The sequence below is a fragment of the Excalfactoria chinensis genome, chromosome 3, assembly GCF_039878825.1.
Source record: "Excalfactoria chinensis isolate bCotChi1 chromosome 3, bCotChi1.hap2, whole genome shotgun sequence".
NCBI classification, from domain to species: Eukaryota; Metazoa; Chordata; class Aves; order Galliformes; family Phasianidae; genus Excalfactoria; species Excalfactoria chinensis.
The window spans coordinates 76,905,976-76,930,317 of NC_092827.1; the positions used below are offsets into that span (position 1 = coordinate 76,905,976).

Below are 24,342 nucleotides of genomic sequence, written 5' to 3' on the forward strand. Positions count from 1 at the left end.
ACTGTCACAGCAACAAGAGACCAGGAAAGAAAACGTGAATTACCAAAGCAGTAAAAGCCTTTCATCTCACTAGCTCTGGCACACCATTGTGCTGAAGCTTCCCTGGTATTTCACAAGCTGCAAGAAGCAGCCAAGCTGATCTGGTTTGCATTAAAGGACAGCCTGACTCCCACTTGGGTCTGAAACACCACACAGCTGCCTGCAGCTCACATAACGTCCATATGGGGAACAAATCATGGCTAAAACATCACTCATAGAATGCTGCCAGCAATGCCAGGCTGGCCTTTTTCCGCCTCCAACCTAGCAAGCACCTGTGAACAAATAAACACAAGGCTGCTGCCCTTCTGCTCCAGCCTGCCCAGAAACAGAGGCAAAGCAATTGGGGACATCTGCCAGGAGGAATTAATTTCATTATTTTTAGCGCTTATTAGAATCCAATTTTAAAAAAATCTCAAAGTCTTCACAAAAATAAAAGTGTCAGAAACAGCTGGCAGCAGGCTTGGCTTTATACCCTCAGTCACATGTCCATTCTTAATGGCAAAGCAGTGGTGAGAGATACAGTCATCTCCAGTCCACTGCAGACTGGGGGAAGTGCTGGTCACAAACACCTAGGAAGAGTCTCACACTGACCTTGGCAAAAGAGGAAACTGGTGATGGGTTTTCTGTCTCTAATACATATGGATCCAATTCCACCTTCCGCTGCAAAATTGTAACATTCACTGCAGTCGATGGGAATTACACCTATTTAATAGACGGCAGAATTGATTTTGTGATCTCAGGTGTCTGGGCATGCAAGATTTCCAGCCCACATAACTTTAGATAAAAATCCTGCAAACTCCAAGATAATGAAGTCTTTGAGATTCCACAAACACTCCCTTACTGAGCAAAGCTCAGAGGTGGCTATAGCTCAATGCAATCATGAGCTTTTGCTAAATTACCTTGGGCCAGAAACATTGCAGATCAGGACATTTCCAGCCAGGCTAGAGACTAATGCCGTAAGAATTGCTACCTAAGGGATATTTTTATTGCTACTCCATTGCTCCTGGGCAAAATGCAAAGGGAACGATGTGTACACAGCACTACAATCCCCATCTAAGAGTTGAACCCAAGCTTCACATCAAGCTGTTTGACTTTACTCTGCAAGCTTTACTTGTCACAGTGCAAATGCAATGATGTATTTAAGGAGATCCTGTTGCCAGACAGAAAGAGTGAGAAAGACAGCAGGAGCAGCTGTCGCCTGCTGAGATACGGCTTTGTAACTTCGTCGGTGTCACGTTGAGGACTGTGAAGTGCCTGACAGGAGCAACAGAAGGTCACAGATACGTATCTCGCTAGTAGGTCTTGGCACCTCGATCTAAGCATCCCCGGGAAGCAGGGATGCTCCTGCCTTCCCTTGGCTTTGCTCTCCTTTGTGTTCTTGCTGAGCTTCTGAGGGCAAGGGGCTGTGCTGGAGTGAGTAGGTGCCTGGCAGCTGGGAGAGTCTGATGGAGAAGGAAGGACAAAGTCCTGAGGCAGGAGGACAAGCATTGACACCTTTTCTCCCAGAGCCTCATACCTTTCCAGCAGCAAGAGAAGCCTCACCACATTGGCAGTGCCAGCCCACAGCAGACCCAAAAACCATCTCAGAGTCCTACAGATGAATTAAGAGCATTCAAACAAGATGTTGGCATCTAAAACCCGTTTCCTTCACAGGACAGCCTCTGCTCTCCTCTTTCACTGGGAGCACTCACAAATGTCACTGCCACTACCAACTGCAGGTCTGAAACTGTCCAATATGTGGAGCCCCTCAGTCTCCTGAAGGAAACAAGGTGAAGTCAGAGGCGTAGGATGTGTCTGACACAGCAGCAGAGCAAACCCTGCCTGACAGACCTGGGGCCAGCACAGCCATGAAAGCCAGCTGAGGAGGTTTTGAACCACAGTGACTGCCAGCACCACCCTCCCATTATCCCAACAGGGCAGAATGTGGTAGGCTGGATCCTGCAACACGGAAGGCACAGGGCCTCCTACATAACCTCTCCAATAACAGGTTTCAGGCTACAAAACGCGCAACCTGCAATAACCTCCTACTCATTGCTTGAGCTAGAACCTTCACAGTAGAGGTTACTATTCACCTCTTCTCCGTTCACAGGCTCCTTCCTTCCTCATAAAGCTAAGCACATGTAGGCTGTTTCACAGTCTGTCTCTCCCACAATCAGTCCACTTGCCACAGAAATGCATTCACGTGGGGACAGAGCCTGCTACCAGCTTAATGGTGCATCGCAGTATCAAACATCACTTGAACAGGGCAGGAGAAAGAGGAACATTAAATATGATCTCACACCAGGCACTAAAACCCTCCTGCAATCATAAAAACCCAGAACAGAATAACAAGTCCATGGTATGGTGTTTTTTAGAGCGGAGCAGGTGGTCTCTAGGTAACAAGCCAAGTCCAAGAACTACCACAGTACCAGATATTCACACCAGTGCAGCAAGCAAGACACATTTTGCCCTTTACCTCCTGCCATTACTCGCTACTCAAGCACTGAGAGATGCTTCCATCTTTCTCCCAAACCAGGGATCAACTGCTGTATCCTGTGGACTGGCCCCACAGCACTGCCTAGGATGCTTACAGCTCTACCTTACCAGAGAAGAAAGCAGCAGTAAATGGCAGAAGGCTCACAGTGCCCTTGCACATGTGACAGTGGCAATAGTGCTGCTGAATAAATATGATTACACTGGTTCCCACTAAAACATATGAGTTAGAGACCCCCAGCAAGCAGATTTTCTGCAGCTGTAAGGAAGGGCTGGTGGTGCAAAGCTGTGAAGAATGAGAAAGCAGTAAATTTGGGAGCCCAAAAGCTTCAGTCCTTTGCAATGTACCAGCAAGACAGCACTGCATAGTCTGCGGCTGTCTTAGACAGTGCTCATCTGCCCAGCAAAGCTGCTCCCACTGGTCTCCTCCACTGCACACAAACGCATTCATAACTTGGAATGGAGCTGCAGCGAGGACCAGCTGAGAGAGCTGCTCCTTCTTCACAGCAGATCAGGGGGAGATGCAGCCCCTGGAGTTTGCCCATGCTCATAGGCTTGTGAAGCATGAGACTCACAGCAGGAGAAGATGCTGAATGGAGCAGTTTCTCCCCTCCTGAGTCACACTGAGCCCCAGCAGTGTGGGCAGGAGTCACACTCATAGGCAGATGTGTGTGAGCTCTGCAGGGAACAGAACTCACATCTTGAGGGAACTAACCCTGCCAGCATCGTTACCTCACCAAAAAAAATAGTCTTTGCAAGATGCTTAGGGGAACACAACAATACACATCAACAGAGATGGTGGAGAGAAACAGGTGATGTTTCCAGAGCCCTGAACCAGACAGGAGCCTGGTAACGCTGGGAGAAACACACTGTATCAGTCTTGCTTAACAGCGCAGTAGGCTGTGGTTCTGGGACCTGTCACAGACTGCTGCGCAGCAGGGACATGCTGGGTTTCAACAGATACCTTGTGTACTTTCTTAGTATCCTTTTCCCAGCTGTTTCTCTGCAACTGTGCTATAAAGCTTTAAACATCAGCTGGAGGAAACAGCTTGCCTCAGTCCCTCCCTTCCACTTCCCTAGGTGGGACACAGTCACCCATAGCATTCTTTCCCTAGAAGCAAGCCAAAGCAGCACTAATAGCCCTCCTGTGTGCTCCTGCTCCAGCAGTCTCCTCTTGCCAGGCTGCTGCATGGTGCTGTGCACAGCATCCCCATGGGAGCAGCACACAGTTCAACACCAGCATAGATCCATCTCAGCACAGTAGCTTGTTTTCTTTACTGCAGGACCCAGCTCTGCAGAGGACAGGCAGAAGTGTTTAAGTCATAACAGGAACAGTTCAGCTCCCTCCTACAGCCACAGCCCCAGGAGGAGGCAGCAGAATGAAAGGGCAGCACGACCGAACCAACATGAAGGACCCACAGGTTGATAACTCCATCATGTGAGTCATTCTTCTTTCTGCTGAAGCCCTGGGAAACGTTCACTCTTAAGGCAGGCATTGGACTAATTAGCCGGTGTGAAAGCCTTAAAATCCATCACCTGATGGGAGTCAATCAATGGTGCATATCAAGGAAGTGGCACCTTCGATTTTAATTGCCCCCCCTCCCAGCCTGCTTCGCTCTGGCAGCCTGGCACAGGACTTGCTCTGCTGTCTAGAAGCAATGCTGCAAGCTGGAGAAATGGGGCTCCCCTCAGGAAGGAAGTGGGCAGGGGACCGAGGAACCCCTTCCCCAGCAGCCAGTGCTCCAGCCTGCCCTGTGCTGTACCTCCCTTCAGCACCTTAACAAGCCCTGCACTAGCCATAAAAGCAGCAAGAGCATGCTCCACAGCCCTGATACCATTAAATACTCTCCTAAATATTACAAAATGCTGTTGTCATCATTCCCACACACACACTCCACTCATGCTATTGACTGCAGGGACTTCTGCTTGGTTGCTTTAAAAATCCCATAAACTTTCGCACTGTTTCCCAATGCTGGAGTTAGTGCTCTCCTCAGGATCCGGGCCTGCTCCCCAAAAGTTATAGCCAAGTCAAAAATAAGCCTGTGGTCTAAAAACTGAACAGATTTAAAATAAGGTGCTAATTTATTTATTCCTTCCCATCCTCTCTCTCCCTTTAAGAGTTCCTGTGACCCTCACTAAATTAAAGCAAGAATAACAAGGCTGGGGAGAATTCCAGCCAATTTCAAAGGCTAAAAACAGCATACAGAGAATAAACTCACCCCATTACTCTCCCTACTCTGTTTTGTAAAGGAAAGTTTTTCTCTCCTGCCTCTTTGCATGAAGAATTCTTCCATGTCAGGTTCCTGTATTTGAGCAAGTACTGGAAAACACACAGCATGGTATCACAGACTAGTATGCAAACCCAACATATGTCATATATATGTCAGCTGATGTTTAGAGACCACCTCCAATTACATATTTCATAATGATGTGTGTCAAGTCAACCATATATTTTTCCAGTCTCTCAGGAACAGAATGCACAATCTGTGTAAATCAGGGCTCTCCAAATTAACTCCCCACATCTCCAACCACAACTTTACAGCTGTATCATTCCCAAGACAGGTGGGATAAAACCCAGACCTGAAAGTCTTCAGATTGACAAAGGTCCCATCAGAAAGTAATTGGCATTAGACCTGCTGGTGACCCAACAGGCAGTGGAAACCACAAGCCTTGCTAACCTTGTCACGTTTTTCTATTGCTATTGATAGATGCAAGCACTGATTTAAGAGATCCCAAAATGGTTTCCTTGTCTAGATAACTTCTGAAACAACAACATAACAGGAAATGGGGAGAGGAATAAGAAGGTGAGCTCCATGTCTTTAGGGAGATGGAACCTTTGGGTCCCAAAGCTTTTTATCAGGCAACTTCTGTCAAACCCCAATAAAGCATTGGGATCCAAGGAACTCCTGCAGCGGACTCTTCACTTGAGAGTTGCAACATCCACACTGTTCTTCTCCATCAGGAGATATGATGGTCAAGCCAGCTGAAAGTCCACTTGGTCCATGCTGAAAACCATGAAAATTCAGTAAGCTATAGAGGGAAAAGCATGCGCAAATGAATATATTGTAATGGCGCAAGAACGCCTCTCCTCCCTACCAAGGGGATGCAAAGAGCTGTCTTACTTCCCTCGACATACCAGCCTGCAAAGCTCTCAGATAACCCAAAGAGACAGACAGAGGGTGCCCAGCCCTGAGTTTAATCAGGCATTTTGTTCAGCCAAGTTGCCTGGCTCAAGCTTGATTCCCACTTGACAAGCACCAACCCGCAAACCCCCACAACGGGGCCCCCCTCTGTATATTGTGCAAATTGGAATACAAATCAGAGGAAAAAGCTTTCCTCTGTTTGAACAAATTGCTATAGATTCACCCCCGTCTCAGGTCAGAGCCCCCGATGGGAAATATTTTCACTGGCTGACTGCTAATAGACTCTGGAGCAGCCATTGGATCAATACCTGAATAAGAAAATTAGCCAAAGCACACAATCTGATTTTGCCTTGTTTTGAATTACAGCAGGCTTGTGTTTATTTCACTCCCGTTCCCCTCCTTCCCTCTCTAGCACGCTTCCCCAGCCTTGCTCCCTGGTTACCTATCTATCACATCTAGTCAGATTTGTGGGAAAATAATAAAGTACGTGCAGGAAGATGTAATGCCTTTAGAAAAATGTTTACATGCATTAATATTTTCTACTGAAGCTGCAGCACTGCCACTCCCTCAGAGGAGGCAGCTCAGGAGCAGCACTGAGATTTGCACATACACACATACTCCTCCCACACTCTCAAAAAACCATATGCAAACCATTTAGGGGATCTGCAAAGCATGAGTATGGGCTGGCTACATACTGCACTCCTTCTCAGAAAACCCAGGAGGTCAGCAGTGAGGTTTCCACATTGGAAACTTAAAAATGACAACAAAAATAATAATGAAAAAGGAGCAGAGTGACTTTCATCAGCTATTTGTGGCAAGTGATGTGTATCACCACCTGGGCCAGATATCAGATGTGCTCAGGGTGAGACAGACACTAGAAGTCTCCTTTCTTCTTTGAAAGACTTTACCAGCAAGCAACCAGTGAAGTGGATGCCTTTCACGCCAAGTCAGAGCTGTGTTTTTGACACCTGGACACACAGACCTTCCCATCTCCCCAGTCCCTTTTCACATGCCTGTTCATTCTAATCTGGAAATGGCTCTACAAGAGAGGGAGAGACAAAGAACAGATACTAAGCACATTAGGAAAATAAAAATGCTACCAAGCCAACTGTTCAGATAGGGCATGTTGCCCAGATAAAATTCAGTGGGAGTAAAATAAAACCTACTTCCTACCCCAGCTTCCCACTCTCCATGCCACCTACAATTGTGTCAGATGAAGAGAGAAAGCAAATCCAAATCTTCAGTTTCCTACTCCAGCATTCCATGCTGTGAAGCAAGGCTGCCAACTGGGCACCCATGGAGAACTTAAAGTGTAAAGAAACCCCAGGGCATCCAACGTGAGACAAGGTCCCCTTGTCACATTAGCACACCACAAGAACAGGACCCGAAGTTCCCTTTACAAAGCATCCTGAGAAACCCTGCATCTTTCTTCCTACCCAGTCATTTGTTGCTATGCCCTGGGGATGCATCTAGCTCATGCTGACAAATCACACAATGCAGGACACCTGCTGGACACTCCCTGCTTTCCTATCAAAAAACCCAGAACTGGTTACCTCAATCAACTTGCTGCAAAACGTGTTTGTCTGTGTAATATACATGCATAATATTCATATTACATACAAACACACACATCTAAATATAAACACACACAAAGGATTTTCTCCCTGTTGTATGTGGGCAGTAGGTTGATTGATATTTTGCGCCATCTCTGACTCCATGCTTGTTTAATCTTTCTGTTGTTCTCACAGAAGAATATTAATTATGGCCATTACTTGAGATCAGGCTGGATATTAGGAAAAGCTTTTCAGGAAGAGTGGTGAGGCATTGGAACAGGCTGCCTGGGGAGGCAGAGGTGTCACCATGACTCCAAAAACCACATGGATGTGGCACTAAGGGAGGTGGTTAGAGGGCATTGTGGGGAAGAGCTGATAGTTCAACTAGGTGAGCTTAGAGATCCTTTCCAGCACTGATGTTTCTATGAGCGTGTTGCATGTAAAATGGAAAGTGTAGAAATGTCTGCCAGTGCATCTACGATTTCTCTGTCTTTGTGACAGACTATACCAGGACTGCTAATTACAGCAGAGTTAAATCAAAGCACTTTAGAAACACAGGAAACTCCCACTAGCCATAAGAAAGATATATATTTAGTCCTGTGGTTTGTCATACATCAGCAGAGGGGAACAAAGAGCTCATGGAAGCTCCTATCCTTAGATATGCTCAAAATTTAGTTGGAGAATGATCCAAGCAACCTGTCTGATCTTCAGAGTTGGCTCCAACCTCAGGCTTATCCCTGCTTGCAGCAGACAGCTGGACCAGATTACTCTAGAGGTCCCTTCCAACCAAAAGATCTGTAGGGTATCATTTTTCTTTTAAAAGGAAATGTGGATTTTCTTCTCACCCTTGTATATTGTGTTGGTCTTTTCTATTTCCATTTGATTACCATAAAAAACAGAAATTTCACATTCTTTGAATAGTGGCCATGGAGCTCCCAGAACAACAGGAAACATCACAACTTCCCCCAGGCAGGAATTCCAGGGGAATCTTAGAGATACGAAAGCAGTTTTCCCAAGATGGATGAACAATAGATTTGTTATAATACCTACAACCATACTGCTCACCTAAGACACCTCCCTGTAGAGTCTGTGGGCATGCATACTCCTGGAGAAGAGCTACCAAGTACTGGAGAAGATCAACTCTAGAAGGAGACACGCTCCTGAAAGACCTTTCTTTCCTTCCAGTTTAACTAGAAAATAACTGCATGATGTCCTCATCTTTAATACAAAGGAGACTGAACTCATCTCTATTCAACCTCTAACCATCTCCAGATGTTGTAGCAGTATTGTAATTCTACTCTAATGAGGAAACAGCAAAATACTGATCCAGCAGTGACATGTGCTCTAAGCACAGGAGTACCACAAGAGTACAGCATTCTCTTCCCATCTTGGCAAGTTCAGTACCTGGAGGGATTCTATCCTGGTACATGGAAAAGTAGCATTTTGGCTTCCTCTCAGTGTCTGCACTGGGCTGATGAGCAGCTTGGCTCAACCAGTGCTCGCACCAGAAAGGGTATCACTCCAGCAGATGCACTAATCCAGAAAACACAAGCATTGGAACATGTAGAACTGGTTTTCCTAGAGGGTGACGGGAAGATGGACAAGTTATCTGGGAACATATCTGCTTCCCCAAGAACTGCTCACACAACCAGAGAAGGCAGGGATGCCCATTCAGCCAAACCTGCTGAAGAGCTGAAAGGCACATTCAAAGCGCAAGTTCAGGAGAAGAATACAAGAAAAGACACACACAGAAGGTCTGTTCCTCAACTTCTGTTTTGAGGAAGGACATTAAGGACAGATTCCACACAGATGAAGCTACATAGAAGGTGTAGAGGTTAGAAAGATGTCTCTAAACAGAAAGGAAATCAGAGTAAGGAAGCACAGGGAATCTGAAAAGCAACTAACTTGACAGGAAAAACAAAACAGCTGAAAGGTCGCTCTCACACTCCTGCTCTTAAAATGGAACCAGTGATGACCATTCAGACCAGAAGAAAAAAATGCAAGAACAGAGAACATTAGTGTGGCTACAGAAGCAGCCTTTGAGACTGCCAACCCTGCCTCACTTTACATAATAGAATTACAGAATCATGAGGTTGGAAAAGATCACTAAGATCATCTAGTCCAACAGTCAGATCTCACATAGCCTGATACCCAGGAGCTGCCCCTTGAATCCCAGCTCCCTGCTGACCACCAGGCAAGGTTCTCACCACAATGGGATGATTCATTTAATTTTGAACGTGTATGAATAATCACAGTAAGATTAATAGGAAACAAAGGGGAAAAACTGACACAGCAGAAAAGCCCATCTTCTTTGAAGTATTCAGCAGCAGAACCAAAACACATTATGCCTGGATTCTTCTTGGATATTTCTCCTAGAGTAACAAATATGTGCAGTTGGTAGAAACAGCCTAGACCCACAGCAACTCCATAGGCCTGGAGGCAGCTTCCACAGCATACAAGGTGTTCTGAAAATTAAGACTAAAGAAAGAAGCAAAGGTAGGGGAAGAACCTACAATGCCAAGCAGTCTTGTGCCTTCCTGAAGACACTGTACCACAGCAACCCACAGAGTGCCACATCTGAAGGACTGCCATCAACACCAGAAATGGAGGACAGTTACTCCAAAAATGCTCAAATCCTTTGTGAAAAGGGCTCAGGAAATTACCTTCTCACCAGCACCATATCTGCAACTTAATCATACAGAAAGATCAAATCAGGCTTCCAGCTGCTGTTTTCCATTGGTCCTATAGCTCTGTATAAAGGCAACGCCAGCATGATTTCACTACTGTTTGGTTTTTCCCTGCAACAAATCCTAATACAGAAGCATGCCAGCATTTGCATGCCAGGAAGCAGGAGAAAAAGGCTTTCTTCTGTTGAAGACCTTTTAATTGCATGCTCATTTAATGTGCAAAAGCATACAGTCAGACTTTCTTTGCAAAGCACTCTCTCACAGAGCCAACATGTGTATTTAAACTAAGCTGATAATGTGTCCTTTTAATATAGCTTTTGCTATTCAAACAAATATTTTAGGCAAAGTGAATATAGCTAGGATTCTGAAGGTGGAACACCGGGAACCAAGGAAAGCCAGAAGGCAGAGGGAAAGACAGCAGGAACAAAGGAACACAGACTCCCTGCTATGAGGCATATATCTCCAAAGCTGAGCGATATCCTGAACACTACTTCTATTTATGTCTCTTCCATTCAGACGCACTTTTCGAGGCCGGAAGAAGAGCTAGGTAAAAACACAGGTGACAAAGGCAAGGAAAAATTGTCTCAGCTAAGTATAATGCAATTAAGCCATGGAAAGGAAAAATTCCTCCTTTCCCAAAGCAAAGGGTAGAAAAATCTACCGTTGTCAGCTGCTCTCAGTTTACTCAGAGACAGCAAGTCACAGGAGTGCTATGTTTGCAGCCTGTGCGAAAGGATACTTTAATATCACCTACTATAGGAAACAGTCAAAAACTTTGTGAGTAGGAAAGATTGTTTGTCCCATCATTCCAAGAGCAACCAATGAAAGTGGAGGCATAACTCACTGAGATTGGAGCTACAGGTCAAGTATAAGAGTTAGCACACTCTCCATAAGCACAATCCAAGTCCTTCACAGAAGTAGGTTTTGAAATCAAAGCATCCAGATGCTTTTCAAGACCAGAGAAACAAGGAATTCCTCCTGAGAAACCATCAGATTCAGAAAGTCCTAACTATAGAGAGTGACTCTGCATAAGCATTGCATGTAGTCAGCTCAAGTCCTGAGGCATTGCATTCTGCTTGCACAAAGCAAGCATCCTACTGCTTTATGAAGCAGATTCACACATGGGCTCTCTTGAAGTGGCAGCAGCCCTGTGACCACAGCAGCCGGCCATCAATGAAACGATGCTCACCAACGCATCCAAGTGGAAGCTGCCACACCACTGCAAAAATCTCAAGTCAAAATGTAATGATGATGGGAGGAAAAAAAAATAAAGTCATATCCCTGGAAACCTCTGAACTACTCAGAGATGCTCAGGGATATGATTTAGCAGAGGGTTGTTAGAGTTAGGGCACTATGGTTAGGCTGTGGTTGAACTTGATGATCTTTGAGGTCATTTCCAACCTGAGTAATTCTGTGATGCTATGATTCTACTAAGATAGGACTCCACACTGAAACTGAATTTGCTTGTCTGTGTCTTCACTGCAATCACCAGCTTTACCTTCAAAACATCTGAGGCAGACACATGGCATCACTTCCTATTCACACCAGGAGAAACAAACAGACATGACATCCTGTGTTTTGTTTTAATGTTTGCTGTATTTATTTTAACATACTTGTCTTCCAGTGAAGTCTTCAAATAGAATTGGAAAAAGGCAACAACAACAACCCTACAAAACTGACAGAGACAAGTTATTATGTGCATCATTTCAGGCCAGCATTTTCACCAGAGCAACGTCTCATCTACATTTAACTCCCTTTGAACTAAAATACCAGCTACATGAGTAGCACAGCAAAACCAAAAACTGTAGCCAGGATAGATATCAGTAATTCCTCCAAGGTTTTATTTGTCCTTCTAACTTTTGCTTTCATAAAGAAGCTGAAGAAACACAACCATTCCTCCCAACCAAGCAGTGACAGAGGCTGGAGTGAGCCTGGCCATCAGTTCCTCACAGCTTAAGCACAGTGGCTGCCTGCTTGTTCCCCCTTAGCTGCATCATTTCCTTCTGGGCTAACAGGTGGAAAGCCATCAATATCTGTAAAGCAGGGAGGTGCGACAAAGCATTCAAAAATAAGACTTTGCTTAATATAATAGAAAGTGCAGTAAAGGCAATAGAACAGCAAGGTCCCAGGCTGCAGAAAGTGAGGATTTGCTCAACTACAATAGCCACAGAAATAAAGGAAAGAAGATGCTTATATTTAGAAAGGCCTCAGGTACACAGGGATCTCCAGCAAAATACCCTTACCTCCACTACCAACCCTTAAATGAGGTCTGAGAAGGGGATAATCCTGGTTTCACCCCTTCTGGTCATTCAGGTACATTACATGCACCTGAGATCCCCTGGGTTGTCCCTGCATTCCCACCAAGTGCTCAATCACTGGTTCAAGCCATGACTTGCATTTCCACTACACCTTGTATCAAGAAAAACGCAATCAGCCAAACATACTGCAACAACTAATTACAATGTCTTAAACTAGATCAAAAAATGTGGTATAGAAAATAATAATAATAATAATAATCCAAAGCGTTAGTTCAGCAAGAGAGCCCCGTAATCACAAGCTGTTACCCATTCTATCCCATCCTGGGGTTTGGGCTCCAGCCTCAGCATTACTACAACTGCTTTCTATAGGTGTAAGGTGGAATGATACAAAGATGGTAACAGATATTCAAAAGGCCATTTATGAAGAAAAACTCACCAATACGGATGCCTTCACTGGGAAATGCTGAGGCAGTCTCCACTGGGGAGCAAGCACCAAAAGAGGCTACCCTAGTGGTGGTCAGCCCTTAAATGAGGTCTAGAGGAGGTGGAGTCAAGCTCCATCCCTTCTGGGAGCACAGCTAAATTACTCTCACCTGTGCTCCCACAGCTGACCCCACACTTGCCTCAGCTGATTAATCAGAGGTTCAGGCTGTGATTACCAATCTCCCATGCAACAGGCAAAAACAATTCTTGGCCATGATACTTGGAAAAAAAAAAAAAAAAAAAAAAAAAAAAAAAAAAAAAAAAGGCACAGGAATATATATGTAAGAGGTGCATCAGATTCTCCTGTTTCTTGCAAAGGGGTGCTAAGAGCATCCCACTTTCCATGGCCCTACAGCTCCAGCTCTTGCCCTCTGGGAAATGTGTGATTCCACTCCAACATAGTTCCTGCCTGTCAAGGACGGTGCTTCTCACTCACTCTTCAATCCCTCATTTTCAACAGCAACAATGTTGCTGCTATTACCAGGAGGGCAATGAAAGAGAGAAATACGCTCACTCCTAGAATTTACACACTGTCAACAGCATCAATTTCTTTTCTCTCTTTTTAAATCTAGCAATAGCTAGACACATTTCCTTCTCATTTCCCTATCTATATCTCCAAGCACATTGCAGATCATAGTACTTTTTAGCACCTTCCTCTGCTTCCTCCTTCTGCAAAGCTTTTATTTAGGCCTAACCAGCAAAGAGCTCGCACTGAGGTTTCCTTTCCCCACCTCCTCATTTGCTTCTTCTAAACCTGCCCTGAAATAATCAAGTGCAATTCCTAAATTAAAACGCCATTTACAATTAGCTGTGCTGGAGCTTTCCCACACATCGTTGGGTGCTGCTGACCCACGCAACACAAGGAAGCCTGCAGTGCTGTGCTGTGGGGCTCTCTCCCCATTTCCCCTCACTGTTCTTTTCTATGCCTGTACTGCACACCCTGCTGACCCCCGGGGGCCGCGCGATACGCAGCTGATCTGCTGTGTCTTATCGGGTGTCTCTTATCCAAAGCGATCTCCTTAAGCAAGCCATATGCTGCAGACATACTTGGGGATGTCTCCACAATAATCTGAGAAGCAGAACTGTTTGTCAAGTAGCACACGCACTGCTGCTGGCCACTTGGAACTACCATCAGCCACAAGTAGGTACATATGCTCATTGTGATCTGCAAAAAGCAGCGCGTCAGCTCTGCCAAGGCTTAGCAAATGGCACAGAGAGCTTTGATAGCCACCGTTACCTTCGGCTAATTTCTCCTTTTACTTTACATTTCAGACCTGATTACCAAACATGAGCATGCAGCCACCCGCTCCTTCCAATTTGTTGTGATAACACTCATTCATTTCACCCGGCAGCCCCACATGAAAGATTTATGGTATTAATCATGCGCATCATAGTAAACAGCCATTCTCCACCGTCCTTTTTCTGCAGGAATAAGGATGAAAGTCCTGATCTGCTGTATCATTCGACTGACCAGAAAACAAACTATTATTGTGCTATTTTAACCCAAACTGGAGCTTAGTTTCTATGGGTAACGTCTCAGATGCAGCTGTGTGCCTTGGGAGCTTGACTATCCCATTTGGAAAAAAACACCAACTGAGAAACTCAACTGCAGTGAAATGCAGGGCTCATCTTTGCGGGGAGCTGTTGGAGGAGAGCTTTTCGAGTCAGAATTCAAAATGAAAGATTAATTTTAGACCTGCTGTCCACAGCATTGCTTTCACAACAGCCGAAAGGCAGCTCAGGAGCACACGCAGGTTACATCCCCACTTCGTGCAGGCATAGTGTACGTGCACCTCAGGTCAGCTGGTTTGCAAAGACATTCCCCTGATCCCACGGTCTCAGAACACTGGGAAGCCCCTATTCTCATCCAGTATCCAAGCATTTCTCTCCTGTAAAGGCAAGGTTCTGTCTCTCACTGCACCTTACCATGGGGTTCTTCCCAGCAGCTATCACCACTGCCCTCTTCTGATTCTGTATCCAGAGATAAGAAAGTGTTCTTATGCAGCAATTGTTTTTAATCACAGATCAAGAACACCCCTTCTCACAAACTCACTTGCAAATTTTAATTGCTCTAAATATAATAGGGAAAACATTTTTTCAAAAGAAAAATGAACTACGTAACATTAATTCCTTTCAGCCCTTGTCAGCATCTGTGGAACAAGAGTTGGAGATTTCCCTATCTTTGCTCTTGTAATAAACACAAGAATACGAACTTAGCATGTAATTAAAAGAACAAAACTTGGTGGTGTATTCAGACATCCCTTCTTCAACAGTCATGCTCAGCTCTGGCATCCAGCCTCACTGCAAGAGTCACAGCTCCAACCTCACTGACATCACTTCATTGCCAGATGCACAGTAGCACACCTATGATATTGTTTCCTGCTTTTTCAACCCATCCCAAATCACTGCTCGTTCAGAAGCAACTCAGTATTATTTATTGTCCTTCCTTAGATGCCATAAAAAAATCATTTAACTTCCTTCATTAATGAAAGCAGTTTCTATGGCTAAATAATAATGAGTCAGAGATTTCCGGACAAGAATCTGTTCTCGGTGGTTCAGAATTATGGAATCATAAAGAGTGAAAAAGACCTCAAAGATCATCTCATCCAACCACCGGTCCACCCCCACCGTGCCCACTGACCATGTCCCTCAGTGCCACATCCACACGGCTCTTGAACACCTCCAGAGATGGTGACTGCACCACCTCCCTGGGCAGCCATTCCAACACCTCACCACTCGTCCTGAGAAGAAATGTTACCTAATATACAAACTTATTTCTTCTTGGGGATGTATTTATCTTGCACCTGTCAGCTGCAGGGATTGCACTCAATACCAACTGCACTCTACCTGGTAGAAAAGAATGGTGAAAACTTCAGCGATGTTCAATTCTCCATTCTGCATAGGGTGAATCACTCTGTCTCCATCTCATTTTCTCTCAGGCAGAGTGGAATGACTGTAGGCTGTATACTACTATATACTAGTGATGGGAAACTCCTAAACCCATAAGGAACCCTACTTGTGTGCCCCGAGATGATTTTCAGAGTCTAACAACTGTGGTGTAAATGCTCCAGAGCAGCTGAGAGAACACATCAGACATGCACTCGACTGTCAGGGGAGCTCAGCCACCCTTCTCCAGCTGAAGTCAAATTACTTTGTGAGCCTCCATTTCTCACATCCCCACTGTTCCAAGTGGCGCTCTGAGCTGGAATGATCCAGACACTAAACTTAGCAAGAGGCAGTCACTCTTTACCATGTAATCCTACAAATGACTCTTCCAACATGTGAGGCATCTGTACCCAAAAGGCGTTTTGCTGTGTTTCTCAAAGATCTTTGTGAATCACACCTTCATTTTTTCTTTTTACTCCATCATGGAGGGACACAAGAGATGCACAAGATTCCCATCCACATTTTTCTTAGAACAATTTATGCCAATTAGTGAAGGACCATTTCCTCCTGAAACAGGAGCAGTAACATCAAGCAGCTCTTCTCACATTAAATGTCCACCTGCGGACATCCTAAAGCCTTCCTCACAGCTTGACTTTAGCTTTCGGTGTTGCGCCAGCTCTTCTTTATGCAACGTGTACTAATATTTGTTTGGAAATTACAGTCCTTACTGCACCTCTGCAAATTGCTATCCTCACCCTGCCACCGTTTCCATTTACACAAAACCCAGCAAAAGTGCCTGCATGCCATTTATCCTCCACCACAGCTCACAGCGGAGAGAAGCCACAAGCCAACACATCACAGCCAGACAGATTTCTGTTACATCTGCAGGATCATAGAATGTTTAAGTTGGAAGGAACCCCTGAGGGCCATGTGGTCCAGCTCCCCTGCAATGAACAGAGACACCTACAGCTACATGAGGTGCTCAGAGCCCCATCCATCCTGACCTTGGGTGTCTCCAGGATGAGGCTTCCACCACCTCTCTGAGCAACCTGTGCCAGTGCCTCACTTCCCTTATTGTAAAACACTTCTTCCTTATATCCAATCTAGATCTTCCCACTTTTAGTTTGAAACCATTTCCCCTTGACCTGTCACAGTCCGTCTCTTCTTTCTCCCTTGGGCAAGGCCAAGCAGAGGGACAGCAGCCAACACCCCATGAGCAACACACAGCACAGGCAAGAAGAGTGACAAGAAAGAGAGAAGCTACAGAGAGCCACCTAGAACCCTGCTGTCCGTGTCCCTGCAGCCCAGCAGAGCAGCAACCTGCTCCCATGACAGCAGTGGTGACCCCCTATCGCAGGCCACTCCATCACCACTTCTGTCCTGCCTTATTTGCAACTGCTGAAACATTGAATTGCCTCTGCACTACTCTTCATGATGAGTGCAATGCTAAGAACACAGTCTGCTCTATGGAATGGACAGAGGGAACATCCTCTACAGAGGATTTTAAACACAACTAGACTACAAAGCTTACTGTAGATTTTGGAAGCACAGTGATAGAAGCATATTCTAGTGTGACCAGATTGTCTACTTTGGAAAAGCAAGTAGGAAATTTAAAGAAATAATCATTTCTATACAGTGGTATTTCAACAGTTCTGTTTACTTCTCTCTTTACTGGCCATGGACTAGAGTATTTCAGGATTAAAACTTGACAGCCAGCCGCCACCTAAATGTCATCATATTTCCTCCTCCAGGGGAAGGCCATCAGGAAGTACCCTTCCACCCTCATATCTATTCAGATTCCTTTAACATCCAACATGAATTCCCCTGGAGGCATTCAAGGCCAGGCTTGATGTGGTTCTAGGGGTTGGTGACCCTGCACATAGCAGAGGGATTGAAACTAGATATGATCATTGTGGTTCTTTTCAAGCCAGGCCATTCTATGATTCTATGGCTCTATGACCAACTCATAGTCACACAGGTGTATGAGGGGAGAAAAAAAACACAAACACTGAGAGCATGGATAAAATCAAATCAGGATTTACGGTGTCCACACTTGCTTCGTTACATGATCTTTTACGGGAAATGGAAAACGCCCAGAAAGAAAAAATAATAAGAAGAAAATAGGTTCATCACTGCTTGGATACAGTGCGACAGCTTCAGACCCAAAACAAAAACAGACCAACCAAGCCGGCAGGCGGCCAGCGGAGCCGCTCGGGACCGGGCAGAAGCTCGCACTGCGTTTCCCCAAGCCCGGGTTCCCGCAGCGCTCTGCCCATCCGCTCCCTACGCGCGTCCGTGCAGGAATCGCCCTTATTCCGTTGGGGACGGGACCCCCGCCCCGCCCGCCCCGCGGCGCTGCAACAGCCCCCCCTGCCGGGCAGCAGCGGAGCGACGCGGCCCCGCGTCCAGATGCGCCGCAGCTGGGCTGGAGCTCGAAGGCAGGGCGGCTTCCCCCGGCAGCCGGGCAGAGCTGGAGCCGCTGCTTCGATAAAAGCCACAATATGGGTCTCGGCACTCTGCCTCCAAACAGGCCTTGGCCCGGCCGAGCCCTTCTGTGCCTCAACTTTTGTTGAGCCAAGATCAGAGATGCCTGGGTTTCCCTTTCTTGGCTCCTGTTCTCACTTTCTTTCCTAGATCTTTAACACCATGTTGATTTTCTATATATTTTTTTTAATATTTTATTTTTTTTTATCACTAACTCCACCGGGTATCTCACATTTAATTTCTTTCTTTGAACACTAAGCAAGCACTTGGCTATAAAAATAAACCTCTGTTGTTCCTCCAGCCCCTTCCTCTCCACAAAGGGCAGATGAAAGCTCTTTTCCTTTCAAAGCAAGCACTCTGGCTCCCAATTGCAGAGAAATCTCACCGCTTAAACATGAGCATAGGGACACAAAGCACACACGCTCCCTTCTCCCCTGGTGCATCGCACAACACAGATGCATCACAACCTCCACTGTCTTCCACAAGCCTGGGAGATACTGACACATTTTTCCAGCCTGAATTAAAGCCAGCAGGTGGAGATTGGAGATTGGGTGGGATGATGGAATCGTTTGAATCGGAAGGGATCCCTAAAGGCCATCCAGTCCTACTCCCCTGCAACAAACAAGGGTGCCTAAGGTAGATCAGGTTGTTCAGAGCCTCATCCAGCCTGGAACAGGGGCACAAACTCCACTCCTCAATGTTTCCATGAGTTGTAGTTGTGCAGGCAAAATTCTTTAGCATAAATTATGGTTAACAAAGCTAAAGAACACAGTATGGGTGGAAGGAGGGACTGGAAGACCAAAACCTCACCAATCAAGAGCCGAATAACAGCAACTCCAGCCCAAATCTGGGGAAACACCCAGGCTTGTGGCTGGAGAGAAGCCTCACACCGTCTCTAGTCTCCAGTCTCTTTGTCTTCTTATTTAGAATAAGAACAGCAGTCCCAGCAGCACAGCATCCCTCACTGCCACTGCTGAATTGCTGTCTGATTGGTAAACCTCCGAGGCTACCCTCAGCTGCTTATAGAGTGCTTACTGCATCTTCCACCCCATCTCTTACAATCGTCTGAAATTTATACATATAATAATAAAAAATAAGAAAGAAAGAGGGATAAATCCAGTGCAAACCTGACACGGTGATAATTTCAAAAGCTGCGCTGCTCATGTCAAATTATCCAACATCTGTCTTCATGTTCCCACCAAAATTAGCATAGGATGGTGGTTTCTGATGACACCTATACTGAAATATTTTGACTCCTACCAGCAAGTTGCAAACAACCTGTCAAAAGGATAATGTCGTTTCTTCGGTGCTGCATATTAAAGTCAATTGAGGGTTTATCAGGTGTGTGAAGCTGCTGACCTGACCTCCAAACACAGGCTCTGGTGGCACAGAAGGGTGAGGCTGATACACTGCATCTGGAGAGTGCTGCAGCAAAGGGGAGCATGAGGTGGACAGACTTAATGCCCTGACCCCACAGAGCTCCTGAAGAAGCATGCAAGCCCTGGACCAGCCTGATCCTTGCATGTAGCCCTCCAGTTACAAAATGCCTGGAGCGAAGGGGTACAGCTGTGTCAACAAAGATTTAAGAGGTGGACAACAAGGAGAAATGGCTGAGCACAAAGAGAAGGATGTATACATATACATGCACACTATATTGTGCACATGTATATAACAGCCTGGGGGACAGCCATCCCCATCCTCCTGCTCACACACACCTTTTCCAAGAGGAACCAGTCAGCCAGCGCCACTGCTGCCTTACCCAGTGACCTGCTGCCCCGTCTCAGAGTGCACGGGAAGCAGGAGGCTAGCACCAAGGAAGCTGAGAGCTCCTTGCCTGCAGCCCCACTCCTGCTTGCAAAGCAGTGACTGACAGCAGAGGACAGGGATGGTCCGGGACAGCAGGCTCCAGCTGACACTAGTGTCTGCTCCCCCAGAACAGGCAGCAAGGACACACGCATGGGCTGTGACACTCAGCTTGGGCGATGCTGCACTCACCAGAGTTCCAAGAGGGCCCAGTGGGGCCATTCTGAAGGATCCTTCATGCACCCTTCAGCAGTTACAGTGAATTACAGTGGGCCGGGGCAGAGCATCCCTCTCTCTTTTGCCCTGCTGCTGCTCAGCCAGGCTGTGCTGGCTGCTGGGCACACAGTAATTTTAGCTGTATGCTATACATGCAGGAAGCAAAGCTGCAGCGCTGCGCACACTGCATTGGAGCTGTGCAAGTTCTGAAGGCAAAGTTCTGAAGAGGAGACAAGAGGCACGCTCATCCCCTCGGAACCCCCCTGTTCCTCCTCTTCCACTAATGCTTAGTGTTGAAGCACAGTTAACTTCAAGCATGGGAGGGCAGCAGCCTTTCCCTGCTGCCTCTTCCTCTCTTTCTGCAAACGGTGGCATTTCCCATACATACGTCACAGCTCGTGCCTCACGCCGACAGCAGCACTAATGGGATGGTAAAGCACACACCGTTTGGGAACAGGGCACAGCAAAAGCCTTACAGAAGTTGCCCCTTGACAGCCTGCGAGCTGCCCTCTGTGCACCAGGCCGGCCCCATCCTGCTCCAACCAGCAAGGTAGGAGAGGTGGGATCAGCTAATGAGAAGAGGGCTTCAGACACTCTTCAGTCACTGCAACAAATGCCAATTTGTACAACAGCCTCTTCAGGTAGCAGCTGACAGCACCTTGACTCCTAATTAAATCGCACCTCCAGTGCCATCACTCCTTTCCCAGCAGCCCCTTTACACACGCTTTATTTATGCCGTTCCCCTCAATAAAGCTCTCCAACAACTCCGCTCTCCCAGACAGAAGTCTTTTGTGTGCATCCACGTGGGTGTATTATTTAAAGAGTACATCACATGGATACTTTATCTGCTTTAATCTGATTTAATCTTAGCAGATTTGCTGAAGCAAAATATATTTATAGACCAATACACACGCCTCTCCACGTCCCCATCAGTATCAAACACTCAAAAGGGGAAAAACGGACCTGAGACACGACACCTGAGTTCCCAACATTGCCATAGTCAGAGCGTTGCTCACAACACAGCAGAGCCAACTGCAGCCAGCCCAGAGCTCTGGTGAGAGGCACGCATTTAGGGCACACAGGAACAGAGGGGCAGCAGCACCACTCCCTAATCCCACTTTAGTTGTCCCAGCAGTGGTCGGGGCTGCTCCCAGCCTCAGAGATAGATGGAGACATGGCGAGGGGAGAGCAGGAAAGGGAGCAGATATCCTCCTTTGCGCAGCTAAGGACAAGAACAGACAGAAGTACCATTTTGACTCAAAATGATGATGCTTTCATCTCAGCGCCAGACTATGTGAGTTTTATTTGCAAGCAGCTTCTCCGTTCTCTTTCTGAGAGAAGAAGACAAAGCCACGAGTAAGTTGTTCTGGAGATGTAACTCAGCAACAACTCTAACAAATGCGGGTTCACTGTGCTGAAGGAACACACAGCCTCCTCAGGCACGCTTGAGCAGGAGCAGGTGTCTCCATCCCTGTCACTGAGAGGTCGCTCTGCGACCCAGCAGCAAACACACTGAAACAAAGCCAAGAAAGTTCAGCTTGGGAGCGCTCTGCCTGCTTAAGGGATCAAACAGCCCACCCGGATCAGGCTTCTGAACTGCAATTCCATTCCACCCTTCGTTGCCCTGCAATTTTCCTCTGGACTTACCAACTGGGAGGATGAAAGAAAAGGGGGTAAAAGAAAAAGATTTTAAAAATAAATAAATAAATGGAAGCAATCCACCCTTTATTTAAGACGGTTATTTTACAAACCAGACCTACGCTCAAATTAACATCCCGGCCCTCAAGGAGAAAGGAGGAATTGTTTCCATTGAAGAAATACATCATTAAAAAGTGACCTACAAAGACATACCCGTAGTCAGTGAGACTGAACCGAGCTCTGCCAGGGCTCACACAAGGAACTGCTACAAGGGGGAGGAGGGGGCTGGCTGCTCTCACTGGGGTCTCTCTTCAGCGTGCAGAGAGCCGGGCTTGTTAGAGGCAGCGCCGTGCCTCCCAGAAGGACTTTACAGCAGCGCGCAACTGAGTTGTAAGCCAAGATAAAGCCGGCTTGTTGTGAGAGGCAAGGCTTGTGGGCTGCTTTTCTTCATTTTTTTTTTCCCAGTGTATTGGAAATGCAGAGCTTGTAAAGCGAGAGCTGAGAGAGGGCCGGGAGAGGGGAAGGGGCGGGGAGAGGGCCGGGGTGCACAACCCGGCTGTCCCCCAGGGCTGGCGCTCGGCGGGGGCATGAGTGCGCTGCCCCGGGAGGCTGAGGGGCTGCAGGATCTCGTATTTTGCCACACAGACCACCGGCGAGGGGAGAAAATAAGCACCATCGCTGTCCGAGTAATAACAATCAAAATAAAAATAAGAAATGGAAAAGAAAAAAATAAAACCCAGCAGCTCGCCACCAGCTCTGCTACAGACCACCACCAACCCCGCTTCGAGACGAAAAAGGGCAGCATCGAAGTTCCATAGGGTGCACAGGCAGCATCACCCCTCGCCTCCCGGGAGCGCGCCGTGGGGGTGGCGGGGGTCGGGCCCGGGCCGCCTCCGTGTCCATCACCCCCCCACACCCCGAAGAAGCGCAACTCGGGGGCGCCGCGTCTCCCACTCGGGGCGGCCCCACGGTGGCGGGAGAGGTCGGGCCGGGCTGACCCAATCCCTGCGGCGGCGCTCGCCCCGCTCCGCTCGGAGGCAGCGCTTGGGGCGAGCATCCCGGCGGGCTCGTCAATCCGTGGCGGCCAGGGGTTACGGCGAGGAATTACGAAGTAGCTCCAGGCTCCGGGAGCCCTACTGCTGCATCAGTCTCTCCGCTCGAGCTGCGGCGAGCTCCGCCGGCATCGTTTACTTTCTGCTGCAGGTGCTTTTTAACTTTGATCCCATCGCAGCCGCCCGCGCCCTCGCCTCCCCCCTCCCTCCCGAGAAGCCGCCGCCGCGTCTCTTACCGTAAACCCCTTGTCCCCTGCTGTACGCCGGCACCAGAGAGAGGAATAAAACACAGATCATCTCCATCTTCAAGGCAGCGCCTTCATCGCCGGCGAGGAACAGCAGCCAAAGCAGCCCCGGCAGCATCCGGCGGGGGAGCGGGCGAGAGCCTCCCGGAACGCCGCCCCATGCGCCCGCTCCGCCGGGCACCGGCGCCCCTCGGGCGGAGGAAAGGACCCCCCCGGCGGGGCCGCCGGGAGGGAATTTAAAAACAACAGCAAAAAAAGGGAGAAAAAATAAAATAAAACGGAGGGGGAGAAGAGAGCGAAGGAAGGAAGCAGGGAGAGCTGGAAAGCGGAGCGCTGCTTCCCTCTTTCCCTTGCCAGGTTGCTCGAGGATGTCCAGGAAAACGATGCCCAGGGCACGCGAGAGGCCGGTCCGAAGGGGCAGAGCAGAAGCAGGAGCCGGCCCGGCCCAGCGCCGTTCCCAGAAAGGGGATTCCTTTGTTCAGCAGGAGCCGCCGGAGTCCCGGGCTGCCCCGAGTGCTGCCAACTGGGGCCAACTTGGGAGAGCCTCGCCCGCCCTCCTCCTCCCGACGAGGCTCTGGCCGCAGCCCCAGGAGCGAACGGGGGGAAGAGGAGGTGGAGGGAAAAAAGGAGGGGGAGCAAAGAGGGGGGGCTAGGAGCCAGCTGCTGAAAGAGGGAGGGAGGAATAGGTATTGTCTTCTCCAAATCTTCTAGGGAGGGAATTGTTGTAATTAATCAGATCCAGGAAGGGTTGGTTGTTGGGTTGGGTTTTTTTTCCGTTTTTTTCTTCTTTTTTTTTTTTTTTAATTTTATTTTTTTTTTAAAGCTTCTCCCAAGAGCTCTCCCAGCTGTACAGCATCACCCCAACCAGCCTGAAGGGAGCAGCAGGCGAGGAGCAGCCCCACCGCGGCTCAGCTCTGCTTTCCCCGCCGCCTCTTTCTCCCTTCCAAACTTTCCCCGATGTTGCGCGCTGGGCTCTGCCGGGTGCTTCTCCTCCGCGCACCGCGCAGTCGATTTGCAGCTGCAGAGGGCTCCGAGCCGCTCCCCTCGACGGCTGCCACGGGGGTTAGAGCTGAAAGGGAACCGCCGAGGAGGGTCACGGAGGCGGAGGAAGTTGATTTGCTCCCGCCAGGCGCCGGCAAGCGACCGCGCAAAGTTGCCCGGAGCAGCTCCTGCCGCTCCTCTGCGCTCCGCCAACCCCGACGGTGCGTCCGGGGGCGGCGCGCCCCGGGCTGTGCTCACCCCTCCCTGCCCGCTGGCTCTGCCGAACGTGCCGTCTTTGCCTTCCCTTCGGCTTTCCAGGTTTTCCCCCTCCCCTCTTCACCATTTCATTCCCCTACGGTTACGGAGAAGAAAAAAAAAGGAGCCAATTAAAACGGCCGCGCT

General features: G+C 47.8%; 1 protein-coding gene across 2 annotated transcripts in view; it reads right to left on the reverse strand.

Moving 5' to 3' along the window:
- Window positions 1-23,746, reverse strand: part of MDGA1 (MAM domain containing glycosylphosphatidylinositol anchor 1) — a 128,684-nt gene extending 104,938 nt beyond the window's left edge. For both annotated transcript variants that reach the window (XM_072332526.1, XM_072332525.1), the window contains exon 1: window positions 22,951-23,746. In XM_072332526.1, the coding sequence (XP_072188627.1) occupies window positions 22,951-23,077 (127 nt within the window). In that variant the 5' untranslated portion in view covers window positions 23,078-23,746. The remainder of the gene's footprint in view (window positions 1-22,950) is intronic.
- Between the last annotated feature and the right edge of the window lie 596 nt (window positions 23,747-24,342).